This window comes from Salmo salar, chromosome 22, assembly GCF_965601325.2.
Source record: "Salmo salar chromosome 22, fSalSal1, whole genome shotgun sequence".
In the NCBI taxonomy this organism is placed as follows: Eukaryota; Metazoa; Chordata; class Actinopteri; order Salmoniformes; family Salmonidae; genus Salmo; species Salmo salar.
Genome location: NC_138312.1, coordinates 15,085,841 through 15,103,183, shown reverse-complemented (window position 1 = coordinate 15,103,183; position 17,343 = coordinate 15,085,841). Strand labels below are relative to the sequence as shown.

Here is a 17,343-nt window from a genome sequence, read left to right as displayed (position 1 = left end):
CACACACACACACACACAGACACACACACACACACACACACACACACACACACACACACACACACACACACACACACACACACATATGTTTGTTTTACTATCCTTGTGGGGACCAAACAATTGATTCCCATTCAAAATCCTATTTTCCCAAACCCCTAACCGTTAACCTAACCCTAACCTTAACCCCAAACCCTAACTCCTAACCCTAATCCTAAACCCAACCCCTAAGCTTAAAATATACTTTTTCCTTGTGGGGACCGGCAAAATGTCCGCACTTCTCTTAATTTTCCTTGTTTTACCATCCTTGTGAGGACTTCTGGTCCCCACAAGGATAGTAAAACCAAAACAAACACCCAGAAATCAGTATCATGGACAGCCACATGATATTTAGCTTACCTTGATTGGACTAAATTGTTTTTAGAATCTTGGAGTTGTCACTTTAATAGACTAAGCATAGGTGATTAGATGATTTTGAAATGTTGAAGCTGAAATGTTGAAGCTGAAATGTTTCTGGAGTAGTGGAGGCAGCTCCTGTTTTCTTTGCGACTTGCGGTAACTCTTTGGGGTTCCAAATCAATAGTTGTTTAGTGGTCCAAAAATGTCGAAAACATTAACTTGATTGACCATGCTGTAGGTCATGTAACTGATTGTTACATGCAATATGCTTTGTGGACTCCACCGGACAGATGTTACTTTCCGGTTTTGTGATGAAACACAAAGGTGTGGTTGGATTTATTCAGCCACTGTGTCTTCTTATTGTCTCGGTCGTAGACCTATTTATAACGGTGGCAAGGCATATGAACTAAAAAGGTTATAAAGCAAACAATGCAATTATCACAACACATAGGTTGTAATATGGCTTTTTTCCCTGGCTTGGCTTCCCTAGTGATTTTATCGCTACTGAACAAAACCCATCAGCTGATAGCGGTCTACTCTGACATCAAAAAGAGACGAGATAAATTACATTCTGAGTAGAGGGCATTACATGCAGTAAGGTTGGGGTAAATTCGGAATTCCTGAATTTAATTCAATTCAACCTATGAATTGAAATTTTTATTTTAATTGGCCACAAGAACAAGATGCAGAAATTGAATTGAATTTGAATTAAAGGAAGTAGAATTCAATTCAAACCAATTTAAATAAATTCCACTGAGACATGAAAGATACAGTATGTATCACATTCCTGTGAAAAATATTTTGCCAAAAGCATATGCCACCTCTTACTGAATACAGATTCCATTTTAAATATCAGTTTGATTATAACTCGATGTCAAACAGTATTTTGTTTGTATTTTTGTCATGAGATGTTAGGTTGTTCCATTCTGCTTCATCCTTCCATTCTGGAGTGTTGATCTAATGCATTCTGGGAAATGTCTTTTTTATATTTAATAACATGTAAGTGAATTATGAATTATTAACCTAAAAAATAATCTTAGAATGCTTCCAGACAACTGTAATTATTTAAAACTATTTTTAGGGGGATAAGTTTCAAAAATGATATGTTTCAAGAATATTAAACAAGGTATTGGCAACCATATATTATGTCAAAATAAACATTCATAATGATGTACAGTACCAGTCAAAAATTTGGACACACCTACTCATTCAAGGGTTTTTCTTTATTTTTACTATTTTCTACATTGTAGAATAATAGTGAAGACATCAACACTATGAATAACATATATGGAATAATTTAGTAACCAAAAAAGTGTTAAACAAATCTAAATGTATTTTATATTTGTAACGGGTGTCGTAAGGAGTGGACCAAAATGCAGCGGGTAAAGTGCTCATCTTCTTATTTATTAAAGGAAAAACACTTAAACAAAACAAACGACGAAAACAGTCCAATAAGGTGCACAGACTATATTGGAAACAACCACCCACAAACACAAGTGAAAACCAACACAACTAAATATGGCCTCCAATTAGAGACAACAACAACCAGCTGCCTCTAATTGGAGGTCATTGACAAAACTATCATAGAAATAGAAAAGCTAGATAAACGCATAGAAATAGATAACCTAGAACATAAACCAAAAACCCCAAAACACACAAAACAAACACCCCCTGCCCTGACCAAACTACAATAACAAATAACCCCTTTTACTGGTCAGGATGTAACAATATTTGACATTCTTCAAGTAGCCACCCTTTGCCTTGATGACAGCTTTGCACACTCTTGGCATTCTCTCAACCAGCTTCACCTGGAATGCTTTTCGAACAATCTTGAAGAAGTTCCCACATATGCTGAGCACTTGTTGGCTGCTCTTCCTTCACTCTGCGGTCCAACTAATCCCAAACCATCTCAATTGGGTTGAGGTCGAGAGATTGTGGAGGCCAGGTCATCTGATGCAGAACTCCATCACTCTCCTTCTTGGTCAAATAGCCCTTACACAGCCTGGAGGTGTGTTGGGTCATTGACCTGTGAAAGACAAATGATAGACCCACTAAGTGCAAACCAGATGGGATGGCGTATCGCTGCAGGATGCTGTGGTAGCCATGCTGGTTAAGTGTGCCTTGAATTCTATATAAATCACTGACACTGTCACCAGCAAAGCACCCCCACACCATCACACCTCCTCCTGCTTCACGGTGGGAACTATACATGCGGAGATAATCCGTTCACCTACTATGCGTCTCACAAAGACATGGTGGTTGGAACCAAAAATCTCAAATTTGGACTCATCAGACCAAAGGACAGATTTCCACTGATCTAATGTCCATTGGTTGTGTTTCTTGGCCCAAGCAAGTCTCTTCTTATTATTGGTGTCCTTTAGTAGAGGTTTCTTTGCAGTCTCTTCTGAACAGTTGATGTTGAGATGTGTTTCTTGAACTCTGTGAAGCATTTATTTGGCTGCAATTTCTGAGGCTGGTAACTCTAATTATCTTATCCTCCGCAGCAGAGGTAACTCTGGATCTTCCTTTCCTGTGGCGGTCCTCATGAGAGCCAGTTTCATCATAGCGCTTGATGGTTTTTGCGACTGCACTTGAAGAAAGTTTTAAAGTTCTTGAAATGTTTCGCATTGACTGACCTTCATGTCTTAAAGTAAAGATGGACTGTCATTTCTCTTTGCTTATTTGAGCTGTTCTTGCCATAATATGGACTTGGTCTTTTACCAAATAAGGCTATCTTCTGTATAACACCCCTACCTTGTCACAGCACAACTGATTGGCTCAAACGCATTAAGAAAGAAAGAAATTCCATAAATCCACTTTTAACAAGGCACACCTGTTAGGTGACTACCTCATGAAGCTGGTTGAGAGAATGCCAAGATTGTGCATAGCTGTCATCAAGGCAAAGGGTGGCTACTTTGAAGAATCTCAAATGGAATATATATTTTGATTTGTTTAACACTTTTTTGGTTACTACATGATTCCATATGTGTTATTTCATAGTTTTGACATCTTCCCTATTATTCTACAATGTAGAAAATAGTCAAAATTAAGAAAAACACTTGAATGAGTGTGTCAAAACTTTTTACTGGTACTGTATGGAATAAATTATCTATCTGAATTTAAATGATTTTCATTTAATTCAATTTGACTTCCTTTAATTCAAATTCAATTCAAATTCTGCTTCCTATGGGTTGTGGCCAATTGAAATTCTATTGAAATTCAAGAATTGAATTGGAATTAAAGACCAAGTCGCAACTCAATTCAGAATTGACCCCAACCCTGCAATGCAGGTATCGAATGCACTCTGGATGAAGACTGCACTGCCGGCACTTTTTACAGGAATCTATGGCTGCCTGTCCAGGGATCATTTGCCATGGTTAATTTAGTTGGCGCTCAGAGTGGATATTTCAACCGAGTACTCACAGCACCCCCAAGAGGGAGACAAGCACCGTACAGCATCAGAACAAAGGGGCTCCTTATTCCTCTCATCATTCCGCTCTCGTGCTCCTGTAGCTATCTTTCTTGTCTCTGCTCACACTCACGCTGGAGACGATGAACACTGTCTGTCTAATTCCTCAGTGAAACAACAGCAACACACCACATGCATGCAGAGACTTGAATAGAGAATGTGTAGTGAGGGGAGCCCTGCACGTGTTTATTTTCTTTGAGTGGCTGCAGAAGTCAGGGGGTCTGCAGACTGCCGATGTGTGAATTACAGTACCTACCAACTGAAGGCTGAGCTGACAGTGACAGTTGGAGCACATTCTCTAGGTACAGGTAGACAAGCCTTCGCAGTTCCCTCACTGTACCCTCTGGCTGGCTGAATCTCATTAACTCTGGTAATCACACTGGCTTTTGTTCTGGGTTAGTGTGTTTTTACTTCCACGTGTCCATTTATTCGTTGAATTCTGCATTTGAAAAACATGGAAGATATTAGAATTTTGCACAACAATTGGAATAACCTTTTACAGTATTTTAAGCTTGGGTTTTCCCTTAACACTGCACAATGTAATGGTTGCTTTTAGTATGTGTTTTGAGGCGGTTTTATTCACACTAACAGTCGTGCATGTGTGCTGTTTTCCAGAGCCGACCATTATAACCACGCCACCGTCCACCCTGGACGTGACTGTAGGAGAGAGCATCGTGCTGCCGTGTCAGGTGACTCATGACCCGTCTCTAGAGCTCAAGTTCACCTGGTTCTTCAACGAGCAGCTGATCCACTTTGGCAACCACGGCGGATACTTTGAAAAAGTGGGCGGTGTAAGTGCATAAGCCTCCAAATATTCCCTCCCGATTCCCTCCCGGGGCCATCAAGCCACCCATTTATAATCAAAGTGTCATGTCTGAGAAATGGTGCCGTATTACCACGCTTTTACACCATGCTTGTCAGGAGCACTGCAATGCATAATGAATAGGAAGAAACACACATCTTTACTACACCGTGTTGCAGATTGCTTATATTTTATTTATGCCACTGCTCTCTCATGAAAATATGTCATTAAAGAGACATTGATTTTTCAACCCCTTCAGAAATTACATTGAGAAAGGTCAAGGGGTGAAGCTGGTGATACATTGGAACATCGATACCGTGGTTCCCTTCCTTTAGTGAGGTCATATCAAGTAGGGTATCCGCAGTGCAGAGAATGTTTGGAGAATGTGTATTTATGTGTGGTGAAAATGTGCTGCACATAGTTTATTTTAAAATCACATTTACATATTCCCCATCCTTCCCTAAAACCTACCAAGCTCAAAGCTCAGATCATATGCCCTGTTTTGCATAGGTTTCCTCTTTCATTTAAACTTTACGTTAACTACAAAACACTTAAAAGCTACTTTTTCATCTCCCCTGTCTGAAGAAGAGTGATGAAAGTCATTGTTCCAGAAGTGATTAGTAGGGGCATGTACATTACACTCTCTGGTCAGGTTGTCATGTTTTTCATTATTTTAATCGTAATAGTTTTCCTTTTACATGATAAATGACACCACCTGGAGTTACATACATTTGTATGCTGTTTTTGCCACATCCAATTTAGCTTTTGCCACATCCAATTTATGACCGGTCCTGATTCCACTCAGTACTGGGCTGATTAAATGATAGTGTGAAAGTGGGAACTGCAATTAGAAATGGAATGAAAAGAACTTGAGAACTTTACCTTTAAGCTTTGCTTGATCATTGAAATAATGAGGCCACTGTTCCACAGCTAGAATCAGCACGTGTATGAATACATTTGTGTAATAATTATAATTAAACGTAAGTGCTCTGCCCATCTCACATGTACAGGTATGCCGATAACCCTTTTAAAACATGGAAACAGATCACAGTTAAAATCCTAGAATTATAATACAATAATAGGCATACAATGACCTTGAATAGTTTATTTTTAAATATACTATTTCTGCTCACATATTATTATTTCTGCTCAAATCATCATATTTAATTTATCTTAATTACACGTTGGTAAAATGTTACTACAGTATATTAATCGTTGTGCTTGCGTATGTGTGTGTGTGCGTGCATGTGTGTGTGTCTGCGCGTGTCCATCCGTCCGTGCGTGGGTGTGTCTGCGCGTGTCCATCCGTCCGTGCGTGGGTGTGTCTGCGCGTGTCCATCCGTCCGTGCGTGTGCGTGTGTGCATGTTCATGTGTTTGTGTTGTATGTTAGCAGCATTCAGCTGGGGACATCATGATTCGCAATATCCAGCTGAGACATGCAGGGAAGTACACCTGTGCAGTGCAGACCAAGGTGGACAGCATCTCCATCGCAGCAGACCTGGTGGTCAGAGGTACTTCTCTCCGTCTATACAGGACAAGCAATATTTCATGAAAGATACCTTTATTTTGACTACCATTTATTGTTATTTAATAATAATGTAATACATGCTTATTTAGTATGATAAAGTATCATGCAATGTTAACACTTTCACAAATTCAATATGGGTTACCTTTGTAGTAGGCATTTGTCGATCTTGAAAACCTTGTAAACCCCACAGAACTGATCCCATGTTGGAAAGTCATTCTCATGTCCTTGAATGGTCATTGAAAAATAATGGTAATAGAAAATGCAGTTTGATAGGGAACAATCCCACCCACTCACTTGATTGGTTCAGTTATCCATGGCAACAACAAAGCATAGCTGTGCAGATTTTGAAGGGGTCCCATCTGTGTCTTTAAGACTGAATGAGATGGATGCTAGTTAGTAGTCTGTGTTTATTCTCCATCATCCTGGACATGCCTCTAATTAAGATGTGAAGGCATTGTACTCTGTGAGATCAGTTGAAAAGATGGTCAGATAGAGACGTATCTCTCTCTCTCTCTTTTAATCTAATTAGACAGAAAAGCTCCCTGAGGTTTCACACCAAACTGATTTCACCAGCTGTACTCCTAGTGCTGAAGGCAGACAGTGATAAGGACACCACTGCTCTGCTCTGCCTTTTTTATACTTCTCTCTCTTTCTCTCTCTCTCTCTCTCTCTCTCTCCTCACTGTCTCTCCCTCTCTCTGTCTCCCTCCCTCTATCTCTCTTCCTGCCTGGCTGTGCACCGTATCTGCAGGTCCCCCAGGCCCGCCTACCAGCATCCATGTAGAAGAAATCAGTGACACCACAGCCTCTCTCTCCTGGAGGCCCGGTCCTGATAATCACAGTCCAGTTACAACATACACTATCCAGGCCAGGACACCATTCTCCCTGGGCTGGCAGGCTGTCACCACAGGTAGGCTCTTCAAACAGCTATTGCCTCATCAAAGCGTTATATAGGGGTCTGATCTCCATTTTCTCTTCTCCGTGTGAGAGTATGGGCCTATGAGTGACTTTACATCAATTCCAAATGGCATTTGATTGTTCAGTGACAGGGTTCACTGCAGATTTACTTGACGGCAGGTGTTGTTGAAATGTGGATCCATTTCCAGAGGTCTGACTTACTGTGAATGGTGCTGTTTGATAGCATAGGAAAGAGCCCCATACGGAAGTTTGGATGGCGTTTCTAGAGCAGGCTGTAGTTATGCATGTTTGGTACTGTTCCAATTATTTTGGGGAGGAGCCTGTTAGTTTGGGGAATAAATACATATTTCATATATATATATTGATACTGCATCTTTAAATGTGTGTCACTGTACAAGGCAACATTAGTGCCCAGACCAAACAGGGACACTGAGTGAGGTCCACCTTAAGGTGTGTGTTTTGTCTTGTGCGTGTGTGAGTGAGTACACCATGTGTCCTTCTGTGTAATTAGCCCCCTGCACCTGTGGAGTGTGCTCAGTGGGCCTTTCAGCCTAGAGGACACTCTCCTGCTACCTGCTTCATTCTGAGGGGAGGGGGTTGTTTTGTTTTGTGCCAGTTCCTGAGGTGGTGGGGGGCCGCAGCCTGACAGCTACAGTAATAGACCTGAGCCCCTGGGTGGAATATGAGTTCAGAGTCCTGGCAAGCAATGCCATCGGGACCGGGGAGCCCAGTAAACCATCCAAACAAGCAAGGACTAAGGAAACATGTATGTACGGTATTCATTGAATCCCTTCAATTCTGCATGTTTTCAGTTTTTCTTATGTGCATCTTCTTGCCATTAGTTTGTCTGGTATGGTCGGAAAAAGCTATTTCAATGTCAAAGAATCTAATCCGGATGTGTTGTTATCGTGTTATCTTTGATGGCTGGGGTCGACTGAGTTGAGCAGGATTACGATTACCCTCTGTTCCCCCAGCGCCGAAGGTCACACCAGCTAATGTAAGCGGAGGTGGAGGCAGTCGCTCAGAATTAGTGATCACTTGGGAGGTAAGCAAGCCGCTCACTCCAATACTCCCTCACCCATGGAGGGGAAGCCAGAAGTCATTATTCTCTAAGGAGTCGGGCCGTTGTTTCATTAATAACAGCAGCCAGGCTTATTGTATGGCATTTCATTTTTAAGAACAGAGAGGCAATAACTGCTGCTGTCTCCCTGGAGGAGAGAAAAATGCCTTTGAGGTTTTAATAAGCTAATTAAACAGAATGATTCTTCACATAGTCACAAGCAACTTTTTCAAAGATTGTGCTTTCCTATCTTTTTGAGTCTTACCGTTCTTCTCAATCCCGTACAAGCGTTTTTTTTTTTTTTTTTAAACAATGTTGCCAATTTTCAAAACAAAGTTCAATAGACACAGAACTCTGTGGCCTTTTGCAAAACAGTAAATGCTTTTTCAAAAATGTAGTTGCCCTTAAAACATAAATACATTCATCAGAACTAAATGATACTGTCAAAATTGTAAATACGTTCATCAAAAGAACATGAATGCCTGCAAAAAGATTAATGCAACCATACTTATGTCTTGAAGTCAGGCAGACAAAACAGAAAGTTAGTTGGTCTTTTAAAAATCCCAGGAGATCAATACATTTTCTTTGCAGTCACTAGATAATGATGATCAAAATTGGAAGTACAACTATCCAAAAGTGCAGAATTATGGGCAATTACTCTCCATGTATGCATATTTCATCAAACAATTTCATACACATCAAATCAAATTAAGAAAGAAAAGTACATTGAGTGACGGATGCGTTCATCGGTATCATGACAGTACAATTCCATGTATTCAATACATAGACTGCTTTGCTCATAGTTTTGTAAACTTTCCATCGGTGCACAGAAACACAATCCACAATAGAAACGAGGAAAGGTGAATACAATGGTGGAGATGACTTTAGAGGAACATAAAGTTACTTAGAAGTAACCCAACTTCATTCTCTGGATCTCTGCATGTCCACAATATTGTAAAAAAATATCTCAGTCAGGGACTCAACTTATTGTTGAGAGTTAGAATAATAGAGTACTACACAAGGTGGAATTAAAACATTTGGTGTGCATCAGCAGTCAACAAATTAGCCTGTGTTAGAAAGGTAAATTAGTCTAGTGGCCAGTTATCTAAACTTGTAGTAAGCATGATCGAATTACCGACCAGGGTAATCATCAGTCATCATATTAAAAACTGCAAACATTTGCCTCCACCCTATGGCAAAATGTTTAGAACTGCAGTAAATTAGCTGTAAAACTGCAAATATTTCTCTGTACCCCATGGCAAACTGTGCAGAATTGCATGAAATTAGTTATAAAAGGGCAAAATCTTCTCTCCATCCCATGGCAAAATGTATAGAATTGCAGCAAACTTGCTTTAAAAATGGCAACATTTTCTCTACTCCCCATGGCAAAATGTGCAGAATTACAGGTGATTGCAACTTTTAAATAATAGTCTTTTTCTCTCACATGTCACGAGGGGGGCAGACCCACAAGCCACTGCGGGCCATCATGACGAGTTACATTTTTTGGTGGCCCCCACCCCCATCAAAGTTGCCTTCCCTGGCCTAGATCTTTCCCTATATTGTAATGTACATGGTATATCACTGATGGGGTGATTTGGAATTTTGTGCAGTAGTATTTACTGATTGTGTATTCACTGATTATAATTATATTTAATGTTTTGCAAAAGGTGGGCTAAGATATGCAAGTCAGGTACTAAGGCAAGAAAATGATCGGAAGTTCTGTAAATGTATTTGAGCATTTGATCATTGCTGTTCTGCTATAGATACGTTTCAAAACAGATTCAAAAATTGCTTGTACGCGATTGAGAAAATAGGTGATTAGCCCTGCTTGAAAATCATCCACTGCTGTGAAAGTTTTGCAAATTGACTAGTGAATGTTAATGAGTTCAATTACAGTCTAACGTTGCCTTAACAAAGTTTCAATACAGCCTTGATTGGAGTTACTTCAGACTAGAAGTACAATGGACTAAATTATTTCAATGTGTTACACAATGATTTGAAAATGTAAGCTGTCTGTCTACATACTACTTTTCCAAAGCAGTGGCGGTCGGTGCCATTTAAGATGAGGGAGGACGATTCATTTTCTTATTTCTATTACAGTATATTGGATGACTATCATTCATATTCCATTCACCCAACTCAATGTAACATCGATAGGTTTAGGCTACTACATGATACCAACATTTTCCCTATACCCTATCATGAGGTTGCTAGCTTACAACCTAGCCTATGAATGAAAGTCTGCAATGTAGGTCAAGAGAAAATTTTAAAAATCAAATCTCTTGCCTGCATCTAGCTGATATAGGGTGTAATCATTAGTCCAACAGTTGCAAACAAGAGTTTCTATTGGACAAATTCAGGTCTGTTTATCCCTGATTCATTACAATTGCTTCTGTTTAAGAAATGGTTTTCAACAGAATCGGTGGAGTGAATACACCCCTAATCACACTCAAACACAGTTCACTTTCATAGCAGCCACATAGAAACAGCATGAATGATCCCTTTGATCATAGTATTCCTTCTCGTATCTACGCGCTCTCCTCCTCTCAGCTTTTCCCTTTGCTTGTGGACTTCAGTGTACAACACATCAGCATTCTGTGACCAGGCGAAAAAACCTTTCCTAGCCAAACCTTCATATCATAACCGCTAACTGCTATACACGCCTACATCATTGTCATCATATAAACATCATAGTCAGCATAGCTACTCGAACTAACTAGAACATGCAATACAGTGTACAGTCAGCAACAAGCAGTTTAGAAGTTACACCGGTGGGCCCCGGTGGCAATAAATTAATACAACCAAAAGCTTACCTTGACTTGGAAGAGTTCCAGTGTTGGATAGCCATAGCCAGCTAGCATAGCAGCCCTCTCTGTTTGAGCCGGGTGTTTGAGTAGACTAAACTAGCTAGCTGCATTCTCTAGCTGAGTAAGTGAAAGTGAAAAAAATACAACAAAATATAGCTCTCTCTCTCTCTCTCTCGCTTGCTTCGCCTTTATTTTTGAAGAAATTAATTTGTTCAAAACTGTTCAATTACTGTCTTTCTCTCTCTTTGAGTCAACTACTCACCACATTTTATGCAGTGCTAGCTAGCTGTAGCTTTCAGTACTAGATTCATTACTCTGATCCTTTCATTGGGTGGACAACATGTCAGTTCATGCTGCAAGAGCTCTGATAGGTTGGCGGACGTCATCTGGAAGTTGTCATAATTACTGTGTAAGTCTATGGAAGGTGGGTGAGAACCACAAGCCTCCTAGGTATTGTATTGAAGTCAATGTACCCAGAGGAGGACGGAAACTAGCTGTCCTCCGGCTACACCATGGTGCTAACCTACAGAGTGCTGCTGAGGCTACTGTAGACCTTCATTGCCAAACAGAGTGTTTAAATCATTTATTTGGTGACATATGAATATATTTAGTATAGTTTTATTTAAAGAGGATAACTTTTTTAATGTTTCACTATTTACATTTTTATGAAATTCACTGAGGAGGATGGTCCTCCCCTTCCTCTTCTGAGAAGCCTCCACTGTTCCCAACTATTATAAAATAGAATGCCCTTTATATAACCAACACTCTTTGGGGAGTGTTGACTTGCACAATAAAAGTCAGTCCCCATAAATATATGAAATATGATGTGCTTTCAGTCTTAACAATAGCTAGGTGGCGGTATCATGCTGAGGGCGCTTTATTATTGATGGACGTGGGTGTTCACTACTTGTGCACCAGTTTCAATGTGTGTGTGTGTATGTGTGTGCGTGAATGTGTATGTTTTCTTCTAGCCTGTTCCTGAGGAGCTGCAGAACGGGGGAGGGTTTGGCTATGTGGTGGCCTTCAGACCGTACGGCGCCACAGGCTGGATGCAGGCCGCAGTGCCCTCATCGGAAGCCTCCAAATATGTCTTCAAGAACGAGAGCATCCAGCCCTTCTCCCCCTTCCAAGTGAAGGTTGGAGTGTACAACAACGAAGGGGAAGGCCCTTTCGGACCCGTCATCACCATCTACTCTGCAGAGGAAGGTTGGTAAAAAATGAAGTCATGTCAGAGGAGCGGCAGTGCTTCCTGGGCCTCAGTTCACACATAGCGTTTAAAAGCCAATGGAGAGATGTCTCTGGATAGTTTATTCCCGGTCAATACAGTGATCTTGCTGCCCATGCTCTCCTATCTGCAGATGGTTGGTTCCCACTACTGCTGGTTCTGGTTCTCTCTGTACTTCTGATGAAAGAGATGGACCCACTTTAAGAGTCATCAAAGCCTGCCATTACTTTTAAACTCATTCAAATAATTTTTACATTTCACCCAGAGCCTGGCAGAGCGCCCACCAGGATCCGAGCCAAGAGTCTGTCTGCGTCTGAGATTGAGGTTTCATGGAAAGCCCTGCCTTGGAACACCAGCAAGAGAAGAGTCCTAGGCTATGAGGTTAGTCAAGTTTTTTTCCTGTTTCCCTCTACCTATTTGTGTGTCAAAGTGTTTACTTGCATGAGTAAAGGCATGTGTGTGTCTGTGTGTGTAGTCGTGAGCATGTGCATGTGTGTGTGCATGTGTGTAGCAACTAATGCTGTACGATCTTGTTCCATTCTATTATTGATGAGTGTTGCTAGCTCATGCACATTGGGCATCTCAGATGTAATAGGTTGTTATGTGTAATGGTCCAGCCAGGTCCCCTGTCTGTTGAGTTGTGTTTCTCTTGTTGCTGTGCTAAGTGCTGTTACTAACTACACTGATTAGTCTAACAGTCTAGTGATGCAATGCACCAGGGGACAGAATGTTTAGCCTATAATCCACACTGTACTGTAGGCTAAAATTGTGGCTTTGAGCTCAGTTAGTTGATTCCAATCCTTAGTCAGCTCACTATTGACATTCAGTATTGGAAAAAATATATATTTTCATCCATGGGATGCATAAAGTACTGGAATTATGAATTGTTGACCATTTAAAGTAAACAGGGAAGTGGGGCCTGAGCAAACAGTTCCTGTGAGGGAAGACAAATTATATTTGTGCTGTCAACCGTGCCAGCTATTTCAGCCTGGACACTCGGGTGACAAAGAAAATCTGTTATCATTCAACTTGACAGCTGGGACATTTTACACATTGTGATTTCTCTTTGACCACGCCATTTAAACACTCCCTCACTTCGAGAGCTAAGTAACCAGAACCAAGGCACCTTATCCATGGAAAGACGAGAATATATGAGGTGACACCATACAATGAAATGCTGTTTTTATACCAATTCACTGCAGTTCCAGTTTACAGTTCGTGGACAGCGTCTACCAAAAACAGGTTTTTACAATGTTCTCACAAATTAGTGTCTGCATTAATGTCCCTGGTTATCCTCTTTCTATATGGTCTCAGTTGAGGTACTGGGAGAAGAGAGAGAAGGAGGAGGCAGCCAGTGTGCAGAGAACGGTAGGCAACCAGACATCAGCCATTATCCGAGGGGTGAGAGGAAGCAACACCTACTACGTCACAGTGAGAGCGTACAACACGGCCGGGGCTGGGCTTCCTAGTGTTACTGTCAATGTCACCACCAAGAAACCACGTAAGCATCTACCCTGCTTTTGGTGCGAGCGGTTGTTTCCATTGACTTATTGGAGATCATGTGATCTTCATCCTCATGTATTTGTGTCCCTCAGCGCCCAGCCAGCCCCCGGCGAAAGTCATGTGGAACACATTGAATTCCAAGATAATCCTGAACTGGGAGCAGGTCAAAGCCCTGGAGAACGAGTCAGAGGTCACTGGCTACAAAGTAAGGAAGCACTGACTGCATGGATTTAGTTAGAAATAGTGGCCGTTGTCATGGTTTCTCCTGGGTGACCTTCTACCTGTGTGGTCCATCCCTAGGTGCTCTACAAGCGTAACCGACATAGCCGTCCTAGTGTCATGGAAACCAACACAACGTCGGTGGAGCTCTCCCTGCCGATGGATGAGGAGTACTTCATCCAGATCAAACCATTTGGGGAGGGAGGAGAGGGGAGCAGTAGCAGACAGATCACAATCCCCAGAATACCAGGTCAGTCTCTAGTGGACTGCTTCCTCATACTTCATTCATCTCAATGGCGTTGCTATAGCTATTGCCAGTACTGCTTTATTGTCTTGACTACGGACTGGAGTTTTTATGGCCCTAGTCATGTCTTCAAAAGGAACAGATAGAGTAAGGATTATCTATAAAAATGAATAGTGCCAGGATTTAATCCCGGACTTTTGTATTCAGAATTGCGTGTAAATATGCCCAAGGTTTGATCATCAAAGCATTTAATAGCACAAAAGCCTTCAACAAGGATTTGCCAACCAGGCTGCTTGTCATTTTCCGCATAAACAGACAGACTATCAAAGCCCATTCCTTTTCATGTTTTTCAGGTCCCAATGCAATTGGCTCGGCGACCAAGGTCTCTACTTTATCAGCCCTCAGTACAATAGCACTGTCTTTCACAGCGCGGACATCGTTATGACAAACCGCTACCAGCGAACATTGCATCTGATGTGGAGGCAACTTGACAACGGAACAGGAACACCAACCACCCAGTCTGGTGTAACTAGATCCATTCATTTAGATTTTAGAGGCAGGAGGATGAGCAACATTGGAAAACAAAGTCACTGAGATGAGAGGGAGAGAAAGGGCCTCGCTTCAGCACCCCGTCCACCGGCGAGAACAGGAAATCGACCGATGTCTTGACTCTGTTGTTACCAAAGCAGCTTTCATTAAAAAAAAGAAAAATGTCTTATATGCATCTTTTGTATGACATGTCTAGCTTTTATAGATTTCTTTTGAAACCAATTCATAATTGGTCTGGGCTTTTTATAAAAGGCAAGGTTGAGGTGAGTTCAGTGCATGGTGCGTACCTACATACAGATCTGACCGTTTTAGAATTTGATAAGTTTTCAGTTTGTTGGAAAGAGCACTTTTGTCGTCTGAAGTGAATAGCATTTTTTGGTCAAAGAAAACAATCTGTTACTGTGGTTTCATGTCAAACAAAGACCATAGTTCAGTCTTAGAAATGTATGAATTTTTACCACCATCTAGACAGATATGTTGAGTATATTGCTTTATAACTATTTTTTTATTACTCCATAAAACATTGCACTGAAGCCTGATGAAAAATGAGACTTGATAGAAATGTGACAAACTATGTTAAAGGATGAGAGGGACTTTATTGTCCCTTGCTGGTTTGGAGTCCCATCTTCCATAGGTTTCTCTGCCTTGGCCATTTAATTGCGCTGGCTGTCTGTCTCATCCGCTCATCATCCTACTCATCCTCTCAGTTACATTAGCCGTGTGTCAACTCTAAAGCTATTCTATTCTTTGCCTTGTGTGTGCCTCATCATATCTTCGAAATCCTCAGGTCCTTAAAGAGCCTTAACTTATCTATCAACAACTATTATAAACATAGATGTATGTTGTTATGCAGCTGCTGTATGATGTGTAGCTACACTCTGCTGTATGATGTGTAGCTACACTCTGCTGTATGATGTGTAGCTACACTCTGCATTAATAGACAGGTTATTACCATCCCGTGTATAATCCTACAGTCATTCTTAGGGCCAGGAGTTTTTTCCTGGTCAGGTTATGTGGTCGGGAAAATCTCCTTGTCCTTGTCATATATTATAGTTAGGGCCAGGGGGGTTTTCTGTCCATGTGACCTGACCTGGAAAAGCTCTTTATGAAGGAGAATTGTGTTTCAACAGTGTAGTGCTGTTCAGCGTGGTTTAAATGTAAGGTGGAAAGCCTGGGACATTTTAGTAGGTCCACTGACTGCTTCCCTACTAAAATATAAATGCTACTGACAAGTTTTCCTTTCCCATAGTCTTCTGATGCCATGTGATACTGGTACAGTACAGTACAGTACAGTACAGTACGGTACAATACAGTCCCATACATATGTAGCTTGTAATCCAGTGAAAAAGTAAAAAGTACAGGTAGTTTGTAGTACTTTCGAGGGGAAGTTTAGGCAGACTAATGGGTCTGACTCAGAATCATGCATCGAGAAATGTGTAATATACTTTTTTGTACACTTCAGATCATTTATATGAAATAAAAACCTTTCTAAAGAGCTGATTAACCTGGTTTTTATGTAATAACAAATGTTTCATACAGTAGCTAAATGTCGCTCAGCATGACTGTATTTGCCCTTCTTTTCTGTCCATTTGCTAACTGACTGAATGGCTTGAGACCATGCAAAGAGATAGCAGGTTTGTGTATCTGTACCCATACAAGTCAAACCACTTTTATGTCTGTGCTTCTGTCTCAAACAGCTGTACTCCTGTAGGCCTACACACTTTGGGATTTACCGGTACTACCACCCATTTACTCCATGTGAAGTTCTGTTTTTTGCTGTTGTTGGTTGTTTATACTGTGTTAATGAATAAAGTTTATTGATTTATATAAGTGAGTGAAATTCAATGGACTTATTTCTTAATGCTTATTACTTGTAATCAGAATTAATTATCTTGTAATTCATATTACATCCAGTAGGCGGTGCAGCAAGCTTAATTTCATGGTCAGGGAGCAAGTGTAGATTCAGACTTAAGAAATGTATGCCTTTCCTACACACACCTTTCCTTCTCAGTAGTTGGATTCAGGACCTTATGCTGGTGCATAACAGGCTTTACAGGCGTGGTCCCCTTGCGCACGCTGAATAAATGTAATTCAACCACTGAAAACCCTCCCACTTGCTGACCAACAGATTTTCTAGTGGAGTTTTCACTCAATACAATTTTCAGTACATTTATCTAAAGCAATCCCTTTAAATTTACCATATGATACTGGAACAGTACGGTACAATAATTATACTTTTCTTGACAGACACTAGAATATATGGACAGAACAGTTCAGAATATTTGGGATCAATGAAAGAAAGCCATGTAAATATGAAATGAAAAGCTATGCATATTTGTCTCCTTTTCAGTACCAATTAGTAGATTTAAAAATACTCTGATCTTGTGTATTATTTAGGGTTAGGAAAGCATTTCTGAATAATTTTTAAAAATGTTTTAATGGTTTGAAGAGCCTTTATGGTGAATCAAAAATACAATGGTTTGATACATCCTTAAAGTTGCAATATTCAACTGTTCAATCGATGAAATATTGGAAGATAGGGGTGGAACAGTAGTCCTATAAAACTACCCTTTGTGTAGTAATACCCTCAGAGTATTGTTACACAACACGGGCATAGGGCTGT

At 40.7% G+C, this 17,343-nt stretch overlaps 1 protein-coding gene across 2 annotated transcripts in view; it reads left to right on the top strand.

Moving 5' to 3' along the window:
- Positions 1–16,554, top strand: part of cntn4 (contactin 4) — a 170,593-nt gene extending 154,039 nt beyond the window's left edge. The window contains exons 13-23 of one of the 2 annotated variants that reach the window (XM_014166358.3): positions 4,481–4,656; positions 6,062–6,179; positions 6,947–7,105; positions 7,730–7,879; positions 8,088–8,158; positions 11,952–12,186; positions 12,471–12,586; positions 13,520–13,706; positions 13,801–13,913; positions 14,009–14,177; positions 14,525–16,554. In XM_014166358.3, coding sequence (XP_014021833.1) covers positions 4,481–4,656; positions 6,062–6,179; positions 6,947–7,105; positions 7,730–7,879; positions 8,088–8,158; positions 11,952–12,186; positions 12,471–12,586; positions 13,520–13,706; positions 13,801–13,913; positions 14,009–14,177; positions 14,525–14,616 — 1,586 coding nt within the window. In that variant the 3' untranslated portion in view covers positions 14,617–16,554. Of the gene's footprint in view, positions 1–4,480; positions 4,657–6,058; positions 6,180–6,946; positions 7,106–7,729; positions 7,880–8,087; positions 8,159–11,951; positions 12,187–12,470; positions 12,587–13,519; positions 13,707–13,800; positions 13,914–14,008; positions 14,178–14,524 lie in introns of both variants that reach the window. The other variant, XM_014166356.3, reaches the window with a different exon arrangement.
- Positions 16,555–17,343: the final 789 nt, after the last annotated feature.